General features: G+C 45.8%; 1 protein-coding gene across 2 annotated transcripts in view; it reads left to right on the top strand.

Annotated features, from left to right (window-relative positions):
- The window catches only part of LOC143923456 (up-regulator of cell proliferation-like), a 45933-nt gene that overhangs the window by 5523 nt on the left and 17396 nt on the right, over nt 1–23014 (top strand). Inside the window, exon 1 of one of the 2 annotated variants that reach the window (XM_077447141.1) lies at nt 14688–14804. The exons of the other annotated variant lie outside the window; for it this stretch is intronic. Coding sequence (XP_077303267.1) covers nt 14797–14804 — 8 coding nt within the window. The 5' untranslated portion in view covers nt 14688–14796. Of the gene's footprint in view, nt 1–14687; nt 14805–23014 lie in introns of those variants that run through there. 2 annotated transcript variants of the gene reach the window in all.

The raw sequence follows: 23014 nt of genomic DNA, 5'->3' as shown, positions 1-23014 counted from the left end.
TATTTGTGGGAAAAAAGGACAAAAAATTCATTTGGGTACAGTGTTGCATGACTGAGTAATTGTCATTCAAAGTGTGAGAGCACCGAAAGCTGAAAATTGGTCTGGGCAGAATGGTGTTTAAGTGCCCAGTAAGCAAGTGGTTAAAGGACTTTTTTTCCTGCATAAATGACACTTTGTGCAGAGACAGTTCTAAGCACCAGAAACATGAGCCCCTTCACAGGCATACTATAGACAACCCCCCCCCCCCTACGAAATTTAAAGGAATATTACACTTTTATTGTTTCACTTTAATCATTATTAAAATCACTGCTCCTGAAAAAATGGCCGTTTTTGAAACTTTTTTTTGCATTGATCCATGTCCCCTGGGGCAGGACCCGGGTCCCCAAACACTTTTTAGGACAGTAACTTGCAGAATCTTTTCTCTCTGTCAAATCTTTTTTCTCTGTCGAATATTTTCTCTATATAATCTTGGACTAATAGAGGTAAGGTTAGGCACATTCGACCACAGGTTCTATAGACACAGATTGTTGTCAGAGTCATGTGGAATCTCCTATTCTATATCGAACTGTTGTAACAATGAAAACGAAAATAAAGCATTTATTTATGTCGGATCTTTCGTTTTTCGGATTCTGTGCTTTCGTTATCGTTTGTCAAAATGAAAACGAAAATAGCTGAAATTCGGACGAAAATGCATTCGGACGAAAATGAATGCACATGTCTAATATGTAAATAAAAAATGGGTGGGTGTCCTAGTAGTCAGCAAAAAGAAGTTGCAGCCCCTACATAATACTACCACCTGAGTGGAGCAGAAACATAGATTGGAAAAAAAGTGTAGGTGTGGCGCCACTCCTTTTAATGTAAATGAAGAACCAAAAGTTGAGAAACCTTAGTAAGAGCTTCCACCAATGTCAGAATTAAAATCTGGCAATTAATAATTCACATGAATTGAAAATGTAATAATAAATAGATAAATCCACTTGAAAGAATTGGATGATGTGTGTTACATCCTTTGCTAGTTGCAGAATCCTAAAGGAAGCGAGGGGGGTAAAAAAATGATATGTGTATATGAAAAATGTGTTTAAGTGCCTCCTAATATGTGTAATATGTGTTTAGCCACATGTTGAATTCAGTTACGTATAGGTGTGTTAGACCCTCTGTAATAGAGGTGATGTGTTATACTCTCCGCGTAAGTGAGAAACAGAAGAGTGATTTAATGCACCATCAATAAGTTCCAGTGAAAAATATTCTCCCTATGTGAAAAATCGCTTTAAATAAATAACAAAAATGTAACGCGCAGATGGTGTCCCAAACAGACAAAACATAGCGCTTACATTAGTAGTGATTAAGATACTAGCCTTTGTTAGGTGCAATTATCAACTAAATTGCTCTCTGGTTTATATTGCTTTGCCAAATTTTAGCTCTTAAAGAAATGAGACACAGAGACCGTTCTCCGTATATCAGCTCCGAGCATGAAGACCCGTGCTGCTATTACTACTTCCCTTTATTTACTTCAAAGCATTTTATAAGCTTGGTTACACAAGGTTTCAGCAAAGTTTCCATGTAAGGTAACAGGCAGTTTATTTCAACATACATCACGCGATGGTCACTCGTTTAAGAGAAAACCACAAGCTACAACCTTGCAACATATTTTGACACGTACACATAGAATGCAGAGAAATGAAAGAAAATAAAAAAAACTTAAGTAGAACTATAATCCACTATTTCCAACCTTATCAATATTCCCCCTTTGACATCATACCCTTCACCATTCTGGGTCCTTGCAAACAAGTGAACAGCCGATACTTCAAAGAGTACTATCCCTGACCGCGGGTTGTCAGAGGAGGATAAGTCTTCTCTATTTACCCTCATCCCTCAAATCCATACCAGCATCTTATAAGCAAAGAGAATAGAAAAGGGGTGATGTCAAGATACCCTTTTTATCATTAGAGTTCCTTAATATCTTTCTCTTTCCATTCTATCTGTTCGTGCCTTAATCTTCCTATATAAGCAACAGTTTATTATGGTAAGCAATACAAAAGCTAAAATTAGAATAAGCATCGGATTGAGCATCCAATTGAAAATACCCGTAGCTGTAAGGGACCATCCACTGAAAACATCGTACCAGTGGTGTGTAGTTTCATCTCTTATCTGTGAAGATAAATGTATTAATTTTCCTTTATCTATAACTGCAGATATTAAATTATTTTGAAGGGTATGTTCCTGTGTCTCTATGTGTTTTCTAAGTATTTCGGACTCTCTTAAGATTTGTTGTAAGGGCTCTAATGATATTATGAAAGGGGTAGTATCAGTAAGATTATCTATCGTCCATTCTTGATTGAATATTCTATGTGCATCTAGTTCAAAAAGGAAAGTTTCATTCTGCCATTTAAGTATTTTAACATTCTTTACACATCCTGAATAAGGAGCTGTTTTATTTAAACTTTCCATAGTTTCCTGATCATTTGTGACTAAACAAATATGTTGTGGTCCTATCTCCATAAATCTGTTTCCTACACTTACTGGTAGTCTCCGAAACTTACATATATTAGATTGATGTTTCAATAAGCAAGGTTCATAGACCGGAGAACTTCTTCCACAAACTATTCCCTTATTAGTTTTAGTACATAGACTTAGATCATGAGTCATGTTTTGTGTATCTACATAATGTCCATAGATCTCAGGATACCAAAATTCAGGTAGATCCTTTCCTATCAGGAGTGGCATTACTATTAACTTACACATTACCTCAATCCTTTCTACTTTATATACATCAAATCTTCCAGCACACCATCTTTCTTCACATTCAACTTCTTTTCCTGGTACTTCAAACCATGTACTTTCTAAATTTAAACCCTTGAAATAGGTCATCCAAGTGTGATAATTCCCCAATCGTAGCTCATCTCGAGCTCTATTAATTTAAATGTGATAAGATAGTGAAGAGAAAGCACATTGAGTAATGTTTATGAACTTTTGATTTGCTTTCCACAACTCCAAACTAGCTATTGCTGTGTGATTAACCATAATATTGAGATATTTAGTTAACTGTACCTGGCTAATTTGTGTTTCAAATGTTGTAGGTAACCATTTGCTTGTGATTATTAAACTATCAGCTATGTGACTTCCTGCACGTTTCCACTTATTTTGTATCATTTCCATCCAGGGGAGGGCTGGCAGGCTTAGGCCAGGGGGGCAAGTCCAGTCAAGTGGCCCATTGAACCACCGAATCAGCTCACTGAGGGCTTCATTCAAAGCAGAAAAACCAAAATGCAATGCAGGCCCATTAGGGGCACCAGGGCGCCGCCCCCTCTCTCCTCTCCTCCCCTATATGTATCGTGCTGCAATTCACCTGCTGCCTGACCCACCACTAAGATGGGGTAAGTGGCAGGCATGCAGAGGGCGGGTGTCCTCCCAGATCAGTCCGCACCACTGACCGGGGGGTCTAGGAGGTGGCTGTGTGTGTCTGTGCTGCTGGCCGTGCGTGCCGGAGGGGGGGATTGGTTGGGCTAGTCCACTGGTGAGGGTGTTAGATAAGTCCGCTGGTGGGGGGAGGGTGTTAGATAAGTCCGCTGGTGAGGGGGAGGGTTTTAGATAAGTCCGCTGGTGGGGGGAGGGTGTTAGATAAGTCCGCTGGTGGGGGGGAGGGTGTTAGATAAGTCCGCTGGTGGGGGGGAGGGTGTTAGATAAGTCCGCTGGTGGGGGGGAGAGTGTTAGATAAGTCCGCTGGTGGGGGGGAGGGTGTTAGATAAGTCCGCTGGTGGGGGGAGGGTGTTAGATAAGTCCGCTGGTGGGGGGGAGGGTGTTAGATAAGTCCGCTGGTGGGGAGAGGGTGCTAGAGAAAAACCAAGAGCAGCCACTGCCAAAATTTTAAATTGTCATGATGGCTATGCTATTAGAGGTGCGCATCTTCACTGGCCTCACGATTCGATTTGATTACGATTATCATGTCAACGATTCGATTCCGCGATGCATCATGGTTACTGTGCGCGGTTTTCTTAAAAAAAAATTCAAGCAGTCAGGAGAACTTAATTTTCTTATTTTATATGTTCTTAAAAAAAAAAAACAACACTCCGTGCATGCAGCAAAGTCTAATCACAGCAGACAACTTAGTTCCAGTTCCAACCCCCCCCACCAAAAAAAAAAAATATACTACAGGAGTTGATCAGAGACTGCAGACATACTACAGGAGATGATCAGAGACTGCAGACATAGTACAGGAGATGATCAGAGACTGCAGATGTAGTACAGGAGATGATCAGAGACTGCAGACATAGTACAGGAGATGATCAGAGACTGCAGACATAGTACAGGAGATGATCATAGACTGCAGACATAGTACAGGAGATGATCAGAGACTGCAGATGTAGTACAGGAGATGATCAGAGACTGCAGACACGGTACAGGAGATGATCAGAGACTGCAGACATACTACAGGAGATGGTCAGAGACTGCAGACATAGTACAGGAGATGATCAGAGACTGCAGACATAGTACAGGAGATGATCAGAGACTGCAGACATAGTACAGGATAGTGCAGGAGATGATCAGAGACTGCAGATATAGTACAGGAGATGATCAGAGACTGCAGACATAGTACAGGAGATGATCAGAGACTGCAGATGTAGTACAGGAGGTGATCAGAGACTGCAGACATAGTACAAGAGATGATCAGAGACTGCAGACATAGTACAGGAGGTGATCAGAGACTGCAGACATAGTACAGGAGGTGATCAGAGACTGCAGACATGGTACAGGAGGTGATCAGAGACAGCAGACATAGTACAGGAGATGATCAGAGACTGCAGATGTAGTACAGGAGATGATCAGAGACTGCAGACACAGTACAGGAGATGATCAGAGACTGCAGACATACTACAGGAGATGGTCAGAGACTGCAGACATAGTACAGGAGATGATCAGAGACTGCAGACATAGTACAGGAGATGATCAGAGACTGCAGACATAGTACAGGATAGTACAGGAGATGATTAGAGACTGCAGACATAGTACAGGAGATGATCAGAGACTGCAGACGTAGTACAGGAGGTGATCAGAGACTGCAGACGTAGTACAAGAGATGATCAGAGACTGCAGACATAGTACAGGAGGTGATCAGAGACTGCAGATGTAGTACAGGAGGTGATCAGAGACTGCAGACATAGTACAGGAGGTGATCAGAGACTGCAGATGTAGTACAAGAGATGATCAGAGACAGCAGACATAGTACAAGAAATGATCAGACTGCAGACATAATGTGCCAAGTAGCCAGCGCTAGGTCCTAATGCGCTGTTGCCATGGAGACAGAGACCAGTGCTATCAAATTTCGGTGCCAGGAAAGCACCCCTGGTTGTTCGCCCCACTGGTCCGCTGTCGGAGGATTCCCCCATCCACCTGGAATGTGTAGATGGGGAAATTGGATCATATTTTTTTCCAGTGTAATTACAAAAAAAAGCGATCAATATATGGGCTGCATAAGTGGCTTAGTGGTAAGTGGATGTTGGGAGAACAGAGCGGGGGAGGGAGACAGATAGGGGAGAGAAAGGGACAGATCAGTTATCAATGTGTAATGAAAAATGCAGTTCTCACTTATTCAGGGAGGAGGCTGGAAGTTCTCACAGCTTGGAATGTGTGGCTGCTGCTGTTCATTTCTCCCGCACACCCTCCTCTCTCCTCTCTCCCCCCTCTCTCCTCTTCACAGCTGTACATCGGGATAGGAGAGTGGGCGGGCCAGGCAGACACAGGGAGAGAGAGGAGGAGGGGCTGTAGCTGTATGCAGTACATTCATTGGTCCATTGCTAGGAGGGGGGAGTGAACTTGGCTGGGCTGTGTGTGAGACACATCGCTCAGCTGCAGCCACCAGCCCCTAAATGTACAGACTGATCATTCTGTCCTATGGACGGAACAAATCAGTCTGTTTTTAATCTAACTGTCACAAGGATAATGGGAGGCTGGAAACACTGCATTGTCCCTCCCACAGTGCAGGATCAGACAGACAGCTACATAAAGAGGAAGTAAACCCTGATGGGTTTACTTCCTCTTTTTTTCCCTGCAAAGGTAAAGCATAATGGACTACTATGCATCGCATAGTAGCTCATTATGTGTCACTTACCTGACACAGGAGCCAGCGAAGTCGCCGCTGTCACCTGTAGTCCGCCGCATCCATCTTGGTTGTGGCGTCTCTCGCAGCTCCGACGAATGACAGCGGAGAAGCCGCGATGACGTCACTCCCACGCATGCGCACGGGAGTCGCGTCTCGGAGCTCCGACGCTGCCATTCGGCGGAGCCGCGATGACGTCAGTCCCGCGCATGCGCACGGGAGTCGACAAATTAGGCAAATCCATTCTTGGACTTGCCGCATTTAGTGCGCCTGCGCGCCGCTGTCTACGGCGCATGCGCCGTAGACAGCGGTGCCCATTTTCGGGCAAATATCTCCTAAACCATATAGGTTTAGGAGATATTACTTGGACCTACAGGTAAGCCTTAATCTAGGCTTACCTGTAGGTCAAAGTTGTTTGGAAGGGTTTACTTCCATTTAAGCCCAGCAGGTCACGTGCAACGTGACGTTCTTGACGCCGGGCGTCCCCTCCCCTGACGTGCCACTCACCTGGCCTGCCTCTGAGACTCCTGGGAGGTGGGAGTTGTAGTTTGCTGCGCTCACACTTCCAGGAGCTTTAGTGCAGCCGGACTACAACTCCCACAATGCAGCAGCGCGTCACAGCCTGAAAAAAAAAAAAAATGAACAGCCAGCCAGCGCAGCGGCTGTTTTAAAGATAATGTAGGCACCGGCCTGGGGGGAAATTTCCACCCTGCCCCCCGGCCCAGCCCGCCCCTGTTTCCATCTGTATCCCATTCATTACTCCCATTCCGGTTCCTACAGCTCCCAGAACTGTATCATACCATTCTCGTCGATACCTACACTCTGGTAGCTGGGGAAAAGTTACATTAAATTTGATTTTTGTTTTCTGTTGTGGTACCGAAACATTTATGCAAGATTTAGGAATAGGAGTTAATACAGAGGATTCAAAGATGGTAGGTAAAGCGTCCTCTATCTTTATATCGAAACCATAATGTTGCCATTGTATATATCCTCCTATTTTTTTACCTGATTTCCTTATTGTTACAAAATACCATGCTGCACAAATATAAGTTGCAGATTGATTTGTACTAATAGGACCTGTTGAATTGTTCACTTCCACTTACTGGTCTGGGACCCTTTCCCCTCTGTAGGTTCCTGTAGGTTTGGGAATCTGGGGTATAAAGTAGCATTTGTGTTTTGCCAAATACTTCCCTCCATGTTTCAGATGGACCTAACTTATGACATTTATGTGGTGTGCTATTAAAGGGTGATGGTAAATTATCCTTCCACTGGAAAGTTATGTTTACTTGTGCTTGTGACTTAGCTTTTATGAAGGCCACTGGTGAATAGTGATGGCCGAACAGTTCGCCCGGCGGTCGTTTCGCCGCAAATTTCGGCTGTTCGCGGTCCGCAAGTTCGGCAGACTATTGGTGCCGTTCGCCCGGCGGATTTCCGTGTTTTTACTGTGTAAAAGAACTTTGACCTGATGACACATCCATCATGGGGTACTGGACAGCCAATTGAGACATTACAGCACATGGACACTTGGACATTCCCCCTAACCTATAAATACACCCGATCTGGCGGCCATTTTACATTCTTTCTTCTGTCACTATAGGGAAAGGTTGCTGTGTGGAGCAGGGAGAGATAAATCGCTAGCTATTTGGTACACAAAAGTTCTTTTCAGGACTGGTATAGGTGTTAGGTGTATATAGGTTTGCTGTGCTACTGATTGTTGCAGCAGCCTGAGTGTCTTTTGTCAGTTTAGAGAAAGGGACAGGCCGGTGTGTGCTGCAGGGAAAGCCAGTTTAGCCATTAGCTGTTACTATCAGGTCCATAAAAGTGCTATTCCAGAAACCAGTTATTGTTCCAGCAGCCTCTGTTTTGCCAGTTTATATAGGGACAGGCAGGAAGCAGTGTGTCAGGCAGTGAGGGTCAGTTTAAACAGTAGCTGTTACTATTAGTTCCACAAAGGTTCTTTTCAGGACTGGTATGGTAATAGGCTTGTACACATATAATATTCTTTCTTCCAAATATAGAAAGAATATTATACTTGACTGCTGCCCTTCTGCTGCAGTCTGCTAATAACTCGCAAACCACTTGTTCCACAAAGCTCCTTATAAATAAGGACTGGTAACTTGGTCTGTCTAGGGTGCTACAGTACATAGGGTTGAGTGAGGTACAGTCTGCTATTCTATAAGGACTGGTATCGGTCCACAATACATAGGGTTGAGGTGCACTACTGCTGACCACTGCCCTATACTGCAGCAGTCCTTCATTGTTATAGGGACTGACGTACAGTCTGCTAATCACTCACACACAACCTACTTGGTCCACAAAAATCCTTATAAGGACTGGTAACTTGGTCTGTCTAGGGTGCTACAGTACATAGGGTTGAGTGAAGTACAGTCTGCTATTCTATAAGGACTGGTATCGGTCCACAATACATAGGGTTGAGGTGCACTACTGCTGACCACTGCCCTATACTGCAGCAGTCCTTCATTGGTATAGGGACTGACGTACAGTCTGCTAATCACTCACACACAACCTACTTGGTCCACAAAAGTCCTTATAAGGACTGGTAACTTGGTCTAGGGTGCTACAGTACATAGGGTTGAGTGAGGTACAGTCTGCTATTCTATAAGGAGTGTTATCGGTCCACAATAGATAGGGTTGAGGTGCACTACTGCTGACCGCTGCCCTATACTGCAGCAGTCCTTCATTGGTATAGGGACTGAGAGCTTTGTCACAGGGTCATTTAAAAAAGGACAGGCAGAGGAAGAGACAGGCCCTTCCGCAGGGGTGGTAGGGGTAGGGCAGGAGCAACAGGCTTGAGCCAAAGTGGGAAGTTGCAGAAGGTGCGTTCAATTACTTTAAAGGACGCACCAGACTTGGTTGAATGGCTCGCTCAGCCTTACTCTTCTGCACCCTCCAGTGCCTCCACATCCTCTCGATCTGCACCCTCTTCTTCACTCTCTGCTATGTGCACCCCCAAAGACACTACCACCAACAACACCACCACCACCACCACCACCCCCACATACCTTCCGCTTGAGTCACAGGAATTATTTTCCAATCCATATCAAGAGGACATTTCTGATGCGCAGCCACTCTTGGTATTGGATCAGGAAGAGGAGGTAGCAACAAGCGCTACTCAGCAGTCTGACGACAGTACCCAGATCAGCCCAAGGAGGAGGTTGGTCCCCGGTGTTGCTGCCTACTCCAAGATCTCTACTTATAGCGGTGGGGAAGGTGACGTTGATGATGACGTGTCTAGTGATGTCACGTGGGTGCCCACAAGAGAGGAAGAGGAGGGGAGTTCAGAGGGAGATATGGACCAGCAGAAAGGGAGGAGAAGCAGCAATAACTTACATTGCACAGCAGGGACAAAGCAGACTGCAAATGTATCAGGAGCGAGTCATCGACCATGTACGGTCACATCTGGCGCTCCCAGGACACCGGCACATGGCTCCGCAGTGTGGGCTTTTTTTAACGTGTCCGCTGCTGACAATAGCGTTGCCATCTGCAATCTTTGCAGTCAACGCATTAGTCGCGGTAAGCCCAACACTCACCTAGGGACGACCGCCTTAAGAAGGCACATGGGCAGCCATCACCGAGCTGAGTGGGAGCAACGGAACACACAAAGCCACACTGCAGGCTCTCACCGTCCAGCCTCGTCTTCTCCTTCTCCTCTCTCCTCACAATTGTCCTCCACTCCACCTTCCATCACGCCAAGCTCACGTTTTTCTGCAAAAAGGCAGGCTTCCGTGGGCCTAATGTTCGAGCGTAAAAAAATTATGACGCCGGATAACCCTCTTGCCCAACGGTTGACGGCTGGCTTGTCAGAACTCATAGCCCGCCAACTACTGCCATATAAACTGGTGGACTCGGAGGCCTTTCGCAAATTTGTGCCCATTGGAACACCACAATGGAAAGTCCCAGGAAGGAAGTATTTCTCAGAGAAGGGCATCCCAGAGCTATATGGCCATGTTCAGCGGCAAGTGAATGTATCTCTGGCACATAGTGTCGGTGCCAAGATACATCTGACCACAGACACGTGGTCTAGCAAACACGGGCAGGGAAGGTATATCACTTTTACTGCCCACTGGGTGAACCTTCTGACGGCTGTCAAGCATGTAACCCGTGGCACCCGTGTAGATTTGGTTTTACCGCCACGGATTGCATGCAGGCCTGACTCTTCTTCTTCTCCTCCTCCTACTCCATCCTCCTCCCTCTCCTCCTCAGCTGACTCCTCCTTTTCCGCTGCTAGCGTGTCTTCCGCTGCGCCGCCCAAGCTCCCCAGAACCTATTCGACATGCCAGGTGAGACGTTGCCATGCCGTGCTGCGTCTGTTGTGCCTGGATGCCAAGAGCCACACTGGCCCGGCACTCCTTTCAGCTTCGCGTTCACAGGTAGATCAGTGGCTAACACCGCTCAATTTGACAGTTGGAAAAGTGGTGTGTGACAACGGTGCCAATCTGCTTAGCGCATTGAAATAGGGCAAAATCACGCATGTGCCATGCATGGCACACATCTTAAACTTGGTCGTGCAGCGATTCCTTGTCAAATACCTTGGGGTCCAGGACATCTTGTGTCAGGCAAGGAAAATCTCGGCCCATTTCAGAAGATCTTACACGCCCATGGCTCGCCTTGCTGAGATTCAGCGGCGACACAATCTGCCGGTCAGACGTCTTATTTGCGATTGCCCGACGCGATGGAACTCAACCTTCTATATGCTTGATAGGCTGCTCCAGCAGAAACGTGCAGTTAACGTCTACCTCTATGAACTCTGCGGCAGAACCGGTTCTGGGGAGCTGGGGTTTTTTTCACAGTGGCTGCTCATGCGCGACACATGCAGACTTCTGCGCCCATTTGAGGAGATCACCAAACTGGTCAGTCGCAGCCGTGGCGCCATCAGTGACATGGTACCTTATGCCTTCTTTATGGAGCGTGCATTGCGTCGTGTCATTGATCAGGCTGTGGAGGAGCAGGAGCGGGAAGATGAGGAAGTCGCAATGCTGGATGAATTCCCAGGGGGGGCTACTCTATCTGAGACAAGTCAACAACAGGAGTCTGATGAGGAGTCAGAGGAGGATGGTGCCGGGGCGGATGAGGAGGAGCAAGAAGAGCATGCTTTAAACCTTTCTGGGATCCCTGTTGTGCGTGGATGGGGAGAGGAGAATGAAGAGGACGACATTATCCTGGATGATGAGCAGGAGCCAGGCCACCACACCGCTTCCACTTTAGTGCAAATGGGGGCCTTCATGCTCCAGTGTTTTAATAGGGACCCCCGTATAAAAAGCATAAGGGTCAAGGACCAGTACTGGGTGGCAACATACTTAGACCCCCAGTACAAACACAAAATGGCGGAAATGTTACCGCCGTCGCAGAGGGCTGTCAGAATGCAGCACTTCCAGGCCTTGCTTCGAGAAATGCTGCATTCTGCTTTTGCATGCGCTGGCAGAGGAGCAATTCCCACTCCCAGAGAAGGAGTTGCGGGTACCAATCCAACAGCGCCTGCAAGAAGAGGCCGGTTTGAAGATGTGTTGGTGACTTCAGATATGAGGTCATTCTTTCAGCCAATCCATCGACAGGTGTCATCCGGATCCAGCATCAGGTAACGCCTAGACCGTCAGGTGTCCGACTACATCGGGTTAACAGCCGATGTGGACGCTCTTAGGAGTGATGAACCCCTGGACTACTGGGTGGGCAGGCTTGACCTCTGGCCAGAGCTTGCCCAATTTGCAATGGAACTGTTGGCTTGCCCCTCATCCAGTGTCCTGTCCGAAAGGACGTTCAGCACAGCAGGGGGGATCGTGACCGATAAGCGTATTCGCCTAGCTCACGACAGTGTTAACTACCTCACATTTCTAAAAATGAATGAGGCATGGATCTCGGAGGAATTCAACACATGTGACCAGTAGACCATGTATATGTCTATAAACAATTTTTTAAATGAGCACACAGACCTTCTTTCTTAATTTGGCTCACTTCCTTGTCCAAAAAAAGCACACCGTACTATATGCCCGTACCCTCCTCTTTGAAGAGGTTGAGCAATGTCATATTTCTACTGGGGCTGCTTATTATGAGGGGCTCCCACCATCCCTGTGCTGTGCTGACATCCTCCTGGGGCTGTACCTCTGCTGTGCATATTATGAGGGGCTCCCACCATCCCTGTGCTGTGCTGACTTCCTCCTGGGGCTGTACCTCTGCTGTGCATATTTTGAGGTGCTCCCACCATCCCTGTGCTATGCTCATTATGAGGGGCTCCCACCATCCCTGTGCTGTGCTGACTTCCTCCTGGGGCTGTACCTCTGCTGTGCATATTTTGAGGTGCTCCCACCATCCCTGTGCTATGCTCATTATGAGGGGCTCCCACCATCCCTGTGCTGTGCTGACTTCCTCCTGGGGCTGCTTACAGTGCAGGTGTCAGTGCTGTATATTACGGTGCTGATCTCAGTGCTCTCTATCACGGTGCTGCTGTCATTGCTGTATATCATGGTGCTGGTGTGAGTGCTTTATGTCACGCTGCTGATGTCAGTGCTCTCTATCCCGGTGCTGCTGTCAGTGCTGTATATCATGGTGCTGGTGTGAGTGCTTTATGTCACGCTGCTGATGTCAGTGCTCTGTATCACGGTGCTGCTGTCAGATGACTCTATAACGGTGCAGGTGTCATTGCTGTATGTCACGCTGCTGGTGATCATCTCCTGCACCCTCTTCTTTGCCTACCCTGGTCCCTGACCTTCCCTCTCCTCCATTGCCTTCATGCGCTCCACCGTCCTTAATTGTCACAACAATTTTCCATATAAAAAAAGAATGCTTGTAGTTGTCGATCCCAGATTCACCTCATACATGTGTTATGTCATTGGCCATGTGGTGGGACCATGTTTGCACAGCTAATAATTATTTTGTGGCTGCAAATTTGAGCTATAGGTTTGCGAAGTTTGCCTCCCATTAAAGTCAATGGGGCCCGCCGCAAACGTTCCGTTTCTCGAACTATCGGCTGCGTTCACGGTCCGCGTTCGCGAAACGTCCCATCGGAAGTTCGCCCATCACTACTGGTGAACGTGGATAATAGTCATTTTCTTTTACATAGAAAGGACCCTCCTGTCCTGACACAGTGACATTTCCTACAGTATACACTTGCATTACACCCTTATCCTGATTTGTCCATCTAAGATCAGTACTGTTTTCATGAACTGTTACATTGATACCTGGAGTCCATGTGTAAACAAACGTTTTAAAACATTCAAGCACTATCATCATAGTTAGCAAAATCGTCATTCTGTTTCTCTCGGTTCAGGACTCTTTTTGCAGTGTGATGCGTGGATCCGGGCTGCTTTACCCTCCAACTTGACCGATGTGGGAGTGGTCAGCAGTACTTGATATGGTCCTTCAAACCGTGGCTCTAAAGCTTTTCTGGTATGTTTCTTTACATAGACCCAATCTCCGGGGCTCAGTGAATGAGTACCTGCTATTGAGTTAGGGTCTGGAAGAGAAGAATACACACTTTTGTGGATCTTAGTTAGACGTTGTTGTAATTGTATCACATATGCAGTCAAACTATCACATTGCAATTGCATACTCTGTGGAAAGTATAAACCTAGTCTGGGAGCATTTCCAAAAAGTATTTCATATGGGGATAACCCTGTTTTTCCCGTTGGAGTATACCTTATGGAGAACAAAGCTAAGGGTAGGCACTCAGGCCATGGTTTATTTAACTCCTGCATAGCTTTTTGTATTTTTAACTTTATTGTCCCATTTATTCTTTCTACTGATCCTGAACTCTGTGGGTGGTAAGGGGTGTGGAAACTTTGTTGAACCCCTAACATGGTCATCACATTCTGCATGATTTCTCCTGTAAAGTGTGTTCCCCTATCTGATTCTATGGTTTCAGGAAAACCAAACCTAGGTATTAACTCAGTGATCAGTTTCTTGGCTGTGGCTTTTGCTGTGGCTGATTTCACTGAATAACTTTCGTGGGCCAGCCTGAAAATAAATCGATGCACACGAGAACGAATTCAAAGGGGCCGCTCTTAGGCATTTGTATATAGTCAATTTGCAGTCTCTGGAAGGGGTATTGGGCCCGGACCTGGTGTTTTCCTGGGGTTTTTACTTTCTGTCCTGGGTTATTCAGGAGACAGATTTAGCAGGCTGCACAATAGTTTCTCGCAGTACTACTGAATCCAGGGGCGAGCCATCCTTGGTTCACAATCCTATACATGGAATTGGAACTGACGTGTGTGGGTAGGTGAACTGCCGCCGCCATTGCTGGATACATAAAGGCAGGTAGGCATACTTTGCCCCCTTCCCCTTCCCTCCATACATTGTCAAGGTCTGGTGCAGCTCCCATCCTGACCCACCTATCCTTCTCGCTCTCCCCTGCTTGCTCCTGTAATTTGCTCAGCTGCTGCCATGTTGGGTCTGGGATACTTACCTCTATCGCTGCTAAGGTCTCAGGGCCTCCTTCCCCTAGAGCTGCCTGTTTTGCAGTCAAATCTGCAAATGCATTTCCTTTTGCCTCAATTGTTTTTGCGCTTGTGTGTGCCGCTATCTTCATGATGGCCACTCGTTTAACCTTTTGAAGATTGTTAATCCCTTCTCCATGTTTTACAGGTGTAAAACTGCAGATCATCTGCACCGCAGATGATGACCCATAGGTCGAAACGCGTCCGGGAAGACTCTACCACTGCTTATTTCTTGTGATATGCTTATTTATAACCATGGAAATGTGAGTGTAATGGTTTATTTTTATTAAAAAAAGTTTTTTTTAAAAAAACGTTATTACACTATTTTGGCTTTATCCTTCCATCCCCTATGTCCGAGCTGATGCCGGAGTTGTCTCTCAAAAAACGGTGACCATATACAGTCCATTATACTGCAAAGATTATCCATCCTGCGATCTACGGAAATATGAAATTCTGAATCCAATGTCTCAGTAGTTGGAATTACAAGCCATTTTTGACCCCTTAGACATAAGTCTATTTGGGTCATCCTTTTCCGGTAAGCCTTTGCTTCATAAGGTGGTGGGAAGTGCATGACGGTGATACTGCCTATGGTTACATCACATCAGAATTTGTTGCCTTCACTACAACTAGCTGGGATTTTAATTTGCATGTTCATGTTCACTACTATATGGACTTGATCATTTGTATATTTCTCTTTTTTTCTACATCCGTGTTCACCAACATATGGATTTGATTTTTTTGTACATTCTTTTGTTTTTTGTAAAATGTTATCCCCAGATTTGGGGCCATGTTTTTCAAGTAAGATATATTTACATTGACACATGTTATGATCCTTACACATATCTTTGTTTGTTGCACGTATATAGTTCACTATTTTTATGCGTTTGTTCTTTGGGTCTTTTGGGTTAAACCCCTCTGAATATCACAGCAATATACGTTTAGCGCCTTCACTTTACATCTTTTACCTCTTTACAGCTAAAAAATCCTAGTTTTAGCGTGTTGGCAGCTTCCTTTTTTATATTTTTTATATTTTTTTTCTTTTGCGCAGTGTTTCTTGTGTACACATAGCTCCTATGTTTTACAGGTGTACCTGCTGCTGTCAGATAACCTCTAGCTTTCCATATGTGACCATAATCATGTGCAACACCATAAGCATAGGCAGAGTCAGTGTAAATATTCCCTTCTCGTTCTTCTAAGTATTCTAGGGCTTTTTCCAAAGCTGTTAATTCTGCTTCTTGTGCTGACATGTGGACTGGTAAGGACCGTGCTTCAATTACCTGTGTATCAGTCACTACAGCATATCCTGTGTGGTATTTACCCTTGTCATCAGCAAACCTGCTGCCATCTATATACAAGGTGTGCTCAGCATTTAAAATTGGTGTATCTGTAACATGTGGAAACCCCATTGTCTCTTGTTCCATGAGCTGAAAACAATCGTGTTCATCTATCTCTTTAACCACTTTCAGACCGGACCATTTTGCTGGTAAATGACCAGAGGTCTTTTTACACTTTGGCACTGCGCTGCTTTAACTGGTAATTGCGCGGTCATGCAATGTTGTACCCAAACAAAATTTGCGTCCTTTTCTTCCCACAAATAGAGCTTTCTTTTGATGGTATTTGATTGCCTCTGCGATTTTTATTTTTTGCGATATAAACGTAAAAAGACCGCAAATTTTGAAAAAAAATGATATTTTCTACTTTTTGTTATTAGAAAAATCCAATAAACTCAATTTTAGTCATACATTTAGGCCAAAATGTATTCAGCCACATGTCTTTGGTAAAAAAAAAGTCAATAATTGTATATTTATTGGTTTGCGCAAAAGTTGTCACATCTACAAACTAAGGTACGTTTTCTGCAATTTACGCAGCTTTTAGTTTACGACTGCCTATCTCATTTCTTGAGGTGCTAAAATGGCAGGGCAGTACAAAACCCCCCCAAATGACCCCATTTTGGAAAGTAGACCCCCTAAGGAAATTGATAAGAGGCATGTTGAGCCCATTGAATATTTAATTTTTTTGCCTCAAGCGATTGAATAATGACAAAAAAAAAAATTTTTTTTTTTTTTTACACAAAGTTGTCACTAAATGATATATTGCTCACACATGCTATGGGCGTATGTGAAATAACACCCCAAAATAAATTCTGCTGCTTCTCCTGAGTACGGGGATACCACATATGTGGGACTTTTTGGGAGCCTAGCCGCGTACGGGGCCCCGAAAACCAAGCACCGCCTTCAGGCTTTCTAAGGGCGTACATTTTTGAGTTCACTTCTCACTACCTATTACAGTTTTGAAGGCCATAAAATGCCAAGATGGCACAAAACCCCCACAAATGACCCCATTTTAGAAAGTAGACACCCCAAGCTATTTGCTGAGAGGCATGTTGAGTTCATGGAATATTTTATATTTTGCCACAAGTTGCGGGAAAATTACAAACTTTTTTTTTTTTTTTTTTTTTTTCACAAAGTTGTCACTAAATGATATATTGCTCACACATGCCATGGGCATATGTGAAATGACACCCCAAAATAAATTCTGCTGCTTCTCCTGAGTACGGGGATACCACATATGTGGGACTTTTTGGGAGCCTAGCCGCGTACGGGGCCCCGAAAACCAAGCACCGCCTTCAGGCTTTCTAAGGGCGTAAATTTTTGAGTTCACTTCTCACTACCTATTACAGTTTTGAAGGCCATAAAATGCCAAGATGGCACAAAACCCCCACAAATGACCCCATTTTAGAAAGTAGACACCCCAAGCTATTTGCTGAGAGGCATGTTGAGTCCATGGAATATTTTATATTTTGCCACAAGTTGCGGGAAAATTACAAACTTTTTTTTTTTTTTTTTTTTTTTCACAAAGTTGTCACTAAATGATATATTGCTCACGCATGCCATGGGCATATGTGAAATGACACCCCAAAATAAATTCTGCTGCTTCTCCTGAGTACGGGGATACCACATATGTGTGACTTTTTGGGAGCCTAGCCGCGTACGGGGCCCCGAAAACCAAGCACCGCCTTCAGGCTTTCTAAGGGCGTTACAGTTTTGAAGGCCATAAAATGCCAAGATGGCACAAACCCCCCCCAAATGACCCCATTTTGGAAAGTAGACACCCCTAAATTTAGGGGTACACTAGTGAGACTAGGTAATAAATGGCGGGTGCCCTGAAACTATAAAAAAATAACTAACCAACCAGCGTCACCTGTAACAGTTATATGGTGATCACTGGTGAAAGGGTTAACTAGGGGGCAATCAGGGGGCTTTATGCGGTAGTATATGGGGGTCCCTGGCGCTATAAAAAGCTGCGGCGAACCTAAATACCTACCTGCCTAACTAGCGTCACCTGTGACACTAATACAGCGATCAGAAAAACGATCGCTTATTAGGCTGGGTTCACACTGGAGCGATGCGGGAACGCCACGAATGCGCGGCGGGTTCCCGCATCGCATGCCTCCCGGCGGCAGTTCACACTGCCCTATGCGAACTGCTGGGAGTGTCAGTGAAATGTTAATGACACCCCCAGATCAGTTCGCATATCGCAGTGCGATCTGCAAACTCGGATCGCATGGTGTGAACACCCATGCGATCCGATTCTGCTGCGGGCCAAAAAAAGGGTCCCGTGCGAATTTGCGGCGGGTGCGGCGGGTGTGGCGGGTGCGGCGGGTGCGGCGAATGGCTGAACTCGAATCGCACAGAGATCGGATGTGATTTGCACTGCAGTGCGGTGCGAATCACATCCGTTCTCATAAACCGCTGCAATGTGAACCCAGCCTTAGTGACACTGGCGACGGGGGGTGATCACGGGGTTAAACCTTTATTGGGGGGGTTAGGGGGGTACCTTAGAACTAAAGGGGGCTAACCCTAACTGCCCTAACAGTTATTAGTCACAAATGACACCCGCCGGGTGATCAGGGGGTTAAACCTTTATTAGGTAATAAATGGCGGGTGCCCTGAAACTATAAAAAATAACTAACCAACCAGCGTCACCTGTAACAGTTATATGGTGATCACTGGTGAAAGGGTTAACTAGGGGGCAATCAGGGGGCTTTATGCGGTAGTATATGGGGGTCCCTGGCGCTATAAAAAGCTGCGGCGAACCTAAATACCTACCTGCCTAACTAGCGTCACCTGTGACACTAATACGGCGATCAGAAAAATGATCGCTTATTAGGCTGGGTTCACACTGGAGCGATGCGGAAACGCCGCAAATCCGCGGCGGGTTCCCGCATCGCATGCCTCCCGGCGGCAGTTCACACTGCCCTATGCGAACTGCTGGGAGTGTCAGTGAAATGTTACTGACACCCCCAGATCAGTTCGCATATCGCAGTGCGATCTGCAAACTCGGATCGCATGGTGTGAACACCCATGCGATCCGATTCTGCTGCGGGCCAAAAAAAGGGTCCCGTGCGAATTTGCGGTGGGTGCGGCGGGTGTGGCGGGTGCGGCGGGTGCGGCGAATGGCTGAACTCGAATCGCACAGAGATCGGATGTGATTTGCACTGCAGTGCGGTGCGAATCACATTCGTTCTCATAAACCGCTGCAATGTGAACCCAGCCTTAGTGACACTGGCGACGGGGGGTGATCACGGGGTTAAACCTTTATTGGGGGGGTTAGGGGGGTACATTAGAACTAAAGGGGGCTAACTCTAACTGCCCTAACAGTTATTACAGTCACAAATGACACCAATGCAAAAAAAAAAAAAAAAAAAAAAAAAATGACATTGGTGTCACTGTGACTGGGGGGCAGGGGTAATTGGGGGGGTGATCGGGGGGTAAAGGGGGGGTGTGAGTGTGCCTGGCATGTTCTACTGTGTGTGGGATGTGTTGGTGCAACTCACTGATCCGCTCTCCTCCGTGTCGGAACGAAAAATACCGACACGGAGGAGAGAATACATCACTTCCTCTCCTGTGTTTACATTACAGGAGAGGAAGTGATGTCACGGGGGATTCCTATTCGTCGGGAGCGATCGCGAGGGGGTGGCCATGAACGAATGGCCGTCCCCTCGTCCGGGATCGCTCCCGCACGAATACCGACCGCCGCAGGCACCGGGCGGGGGCCCGATCGGGCCCCCGACCCGCGGGAGGCAAGGGACGTACATGTACGCCAATATGCCTGCCCGTGCCATGCTATCGACGTACATCGTCGTGCGGCGGTCGGCAACTGGTTAAACAAAAGAGTGTCAGTGTCAGTTTCCTCATTTCCTTCCCTATTAGCACTATCATTCCCCCTACCCAAATCCGGTGACTGAAGGGGCAAAAAGGTGGCCAAATTTAAAGTTGTACAGCGCTGATAAGTGACATTTGGAGGTAAGAGTAAAGTACACTGTAACCTTAATTGTCGGGCCATGGAAATGTGTTTGGGCTGTACCTGAGACAAGATTGTATGTATGTCGTGTGTGGTATGCACTACAACTGGATTGTCTAGAACAATTTCTGATGACTTATCTATGATAATTGACACTGCAGCTACCGCCCGTACACAGGACGGTGAACCTCTGGATACTGGATCTAGTGCTGCTGAGAAGTAGGCAACAGGTCTTTGTTTTATATGTGACTGTGTCAAAACACCTGTTGCATGTCCAGTGATCTCAGCAATGTATAGATGGAATGTCTTTGTATAATCGGGAATACCTATAGCCGGTGCAGAAATCAACAACTTTTTCAGAGTGACAAACGACTCATAAGCAACTTCCGTAAGCATGTATGGCACGATTTTCAAACAATCGCATAATGGCTGCATCAAAGAGCTAGCCTGTGGTATCCATTGTCTACAATATGACACAATACCTAAAAACATATGCAATTGTTTGAAATTCCGTGGGGTAACATTCCCTTTATCACTTGAATCCTTTCCTCAGTGAGATGTCTTGTACCCTGTAATATACAATGTCCTAAAAAGATAACCTTTTCCTGACACACTTGCAACTTTTTCTTATTAACCTTACAACCTTTTTCTGCCAAAAATCGCAACAATTTAAGGGTAGTATCTAAACAAGTTTCCATGTCAGGGCAGCATAACAATAAATCATCCACATATTGTAACAATACACAAGAATCAGGTGGTACCCATTCCCCCAATACCGTTTGTAATGCCTGCGAATATAAGGTAGGTGAATGCGCCATACTCTGAGGTAGGCGTGTCCAGGTTAGTTGTTTATTTTTGAGGGAAAATGCGAACCATAGTTGGCATTCTTCCGCAAGTGGGACGGAAAAGAAAGCGTTGGCCAAATCTATAACCGTAAAGTACATACTGGTTGATGGTATTTGTGACAGTAATGTATGTGGATTGGGTACTAAAGGTGTCATAGGGACTAGTATTTTGTTGACCGCCCTAAGGTCTTGGACCATTCTATACTTAACCGGACTACCGGCTACTGATTTCTTTTTAACCGGGTACAGAGGAGTATTTGCCGGTGATTTTACCTCTTTTAGAGCTCCACTTTTTAACAAGGATTGGACCTGCATTTCTATGGCCGCCTCTTGGGGTGCACTGAGTGGATACTGTTTTTGTTGAGGAAGCACTGCTCCTGGAATCAGCTGTAGGGTAACCGGAGGTATGGGCAAAAGTCCAACATCAGCTGGATGTTTCTCCCATAGCTCTTCTGGAAGGGACGACAAAATCTGATCTAAGTCTGAAGGAGATGGACCGGACAGTTCCGATTCCTCCTCTAGGTATTGTATCAGATTACACATCTCCATGTGTTCTTGATTATCCCCTATAGCTAAGGTGACAGTGCCATCTGGGTGATAGGTAATGTTAGCTCCTATTTTCTGCAAAATGTCAGCTCCTAGTAAATTAGTGGGGGCTCCTCTAGATACCAGAAAGCGTGAAAGGAACATATGTTACCTACTTTAACTTTTAGAGGTTTTGTCAGCGGGGCGTCGGCTAAAATGCCATCATACCCTATAATTAATACTGTTTCAGTGGACTCCTGGCCGGGCCATATCACTGAATCTGAAAGCAGGCTGCGTGAAGCTCCACTGTCCACTAAACATAAGATGTTTTTATTGTCTATTTGTATTGGGATGTGTAACATTTTTGTATGTGATTTTCCGAAGACAGGAGCGAGTCATGCCCGTGGACCGTCTCCTTGCCGCCTAATATCATCATTATTGTTGCTCCTGGGCTGGTTCCTTCTCTGATTAACTGGAGAATCAACACCTTCCTCTCCTTCATCCCTTATTCTTTTCCTACAGTTGCGTCTGATGTGACCAATCTTGTTACAGTAGTAACAGGTGAGGGGTTTGCGAAAGGAACCTCTACCTTGCTCTTGGGGACCCACAATCGCATTGATTGCATGATGTTTCCTCCCTCCCTTTTCTGCTAAGTCCGCCTCTATGCCTTGTGCCTTCTGTAACAACGTCCCTCTATCTCTAGTTGCCCTCCACTCTGGTGTGCAAGCTTTCAGTCTTTCACTTATCTGTGGAATTAATCCTTCCATGAATTGTCTATTGAAGGTCCGGATGGTGGGTGCTTGGGCTAAATCCAATCCCTCATCCGCCATCATACTTTCCATTGATAAGTAAAATTCTGAAACAGTTTGTCCTGGCATTTGTTTCATGGGTGATATGGACCCCCTCTCCATTTGTTTTGCCGTACAAAAAACTTCTAATCTAGAAAGAAAGGGAGCTCTTGAATCTAAATGTCTAACATGCCCTCCCACCAGGTTACCATCCGCATCAGCCTGTCCTGCCGGCCGATGTGGACCTATCTCATTCATAAATTGGTTGAATAATGTCAAAGTCATTTTATGTCTACATAAGTCCTCTCCGTCCTGCCAGGCCGCTTCATGTGTATTCATTAATTGGGTTACAAATCTGCAGAAAGCGGCTGGTTTTGCTACTGGGTCCGGGGCGCTCTGTATCAATGCCATAAGGGTGTCTGCCGACCAAGGCGCCCAAGTCCTTATCTGCATTCTAAGGGTGACAGTAGGTGGGGCATTTGGGTTGGCTGGTCCAAAATCTGGGTTATTCACTTGCACTATACGCGTGTCAGTTCGTACGGGAGCTACCGCTTCTGGATGAGGTTTTTGTGCCCCACAATGCACACATTCTATTGCCCATTCTGGGTTCTGTGCTCCACAGACCTGACAAACCCATCCTCTCCCCTCAAGTACAGGATATATCTTGTGTGTCTTACGCTCTATGTCAGCATATGGGGGTGGGGTGGATGGTTTGGGGTTAACTTTAGGCTCAACCAGTTTCGTTCGTCGGTCTTTCATATCCCATCCGTCACACTCTGGGTTATATTTCCACCCTTCATCCTGTGCTTGATTTGAGACCTTAACTAAGCATTGAATCTGATACGTCCATTGTTTCTCTAACACCCCTCCCTGTCTGTCCTTTCTTATTTCATCCCATACTTCTGGGTCTAAACCCGCTGCTCCTTTCACTTTGAATTTACGGAGGACATTTTTCAAATCCCTCGCTCCATCTTTACCATAGATGTTTTTAACTATCTGTTGCACAGTATA

The sequence above is a fragment of the Lithobates pipiens genome, unplaced genomic scaffold (assembly GCF_037356315.1).
Source record: "Lithobates pipiens isolate NorthernLeopardFrog02 unplaced genomic scaffold, aLitPip1_a1.2 Scaffold_22, whole genome shotgun sequence".
Taxonomy (NCBI): Eukaryota; Metazoa; Chordata; class Amphibia; order Anura; family Ranidae; genus Lithobates; species Lithobates pipiens.
This window is presented reverse-complemented; position numbering and strand designations above follow the sequence as displayed.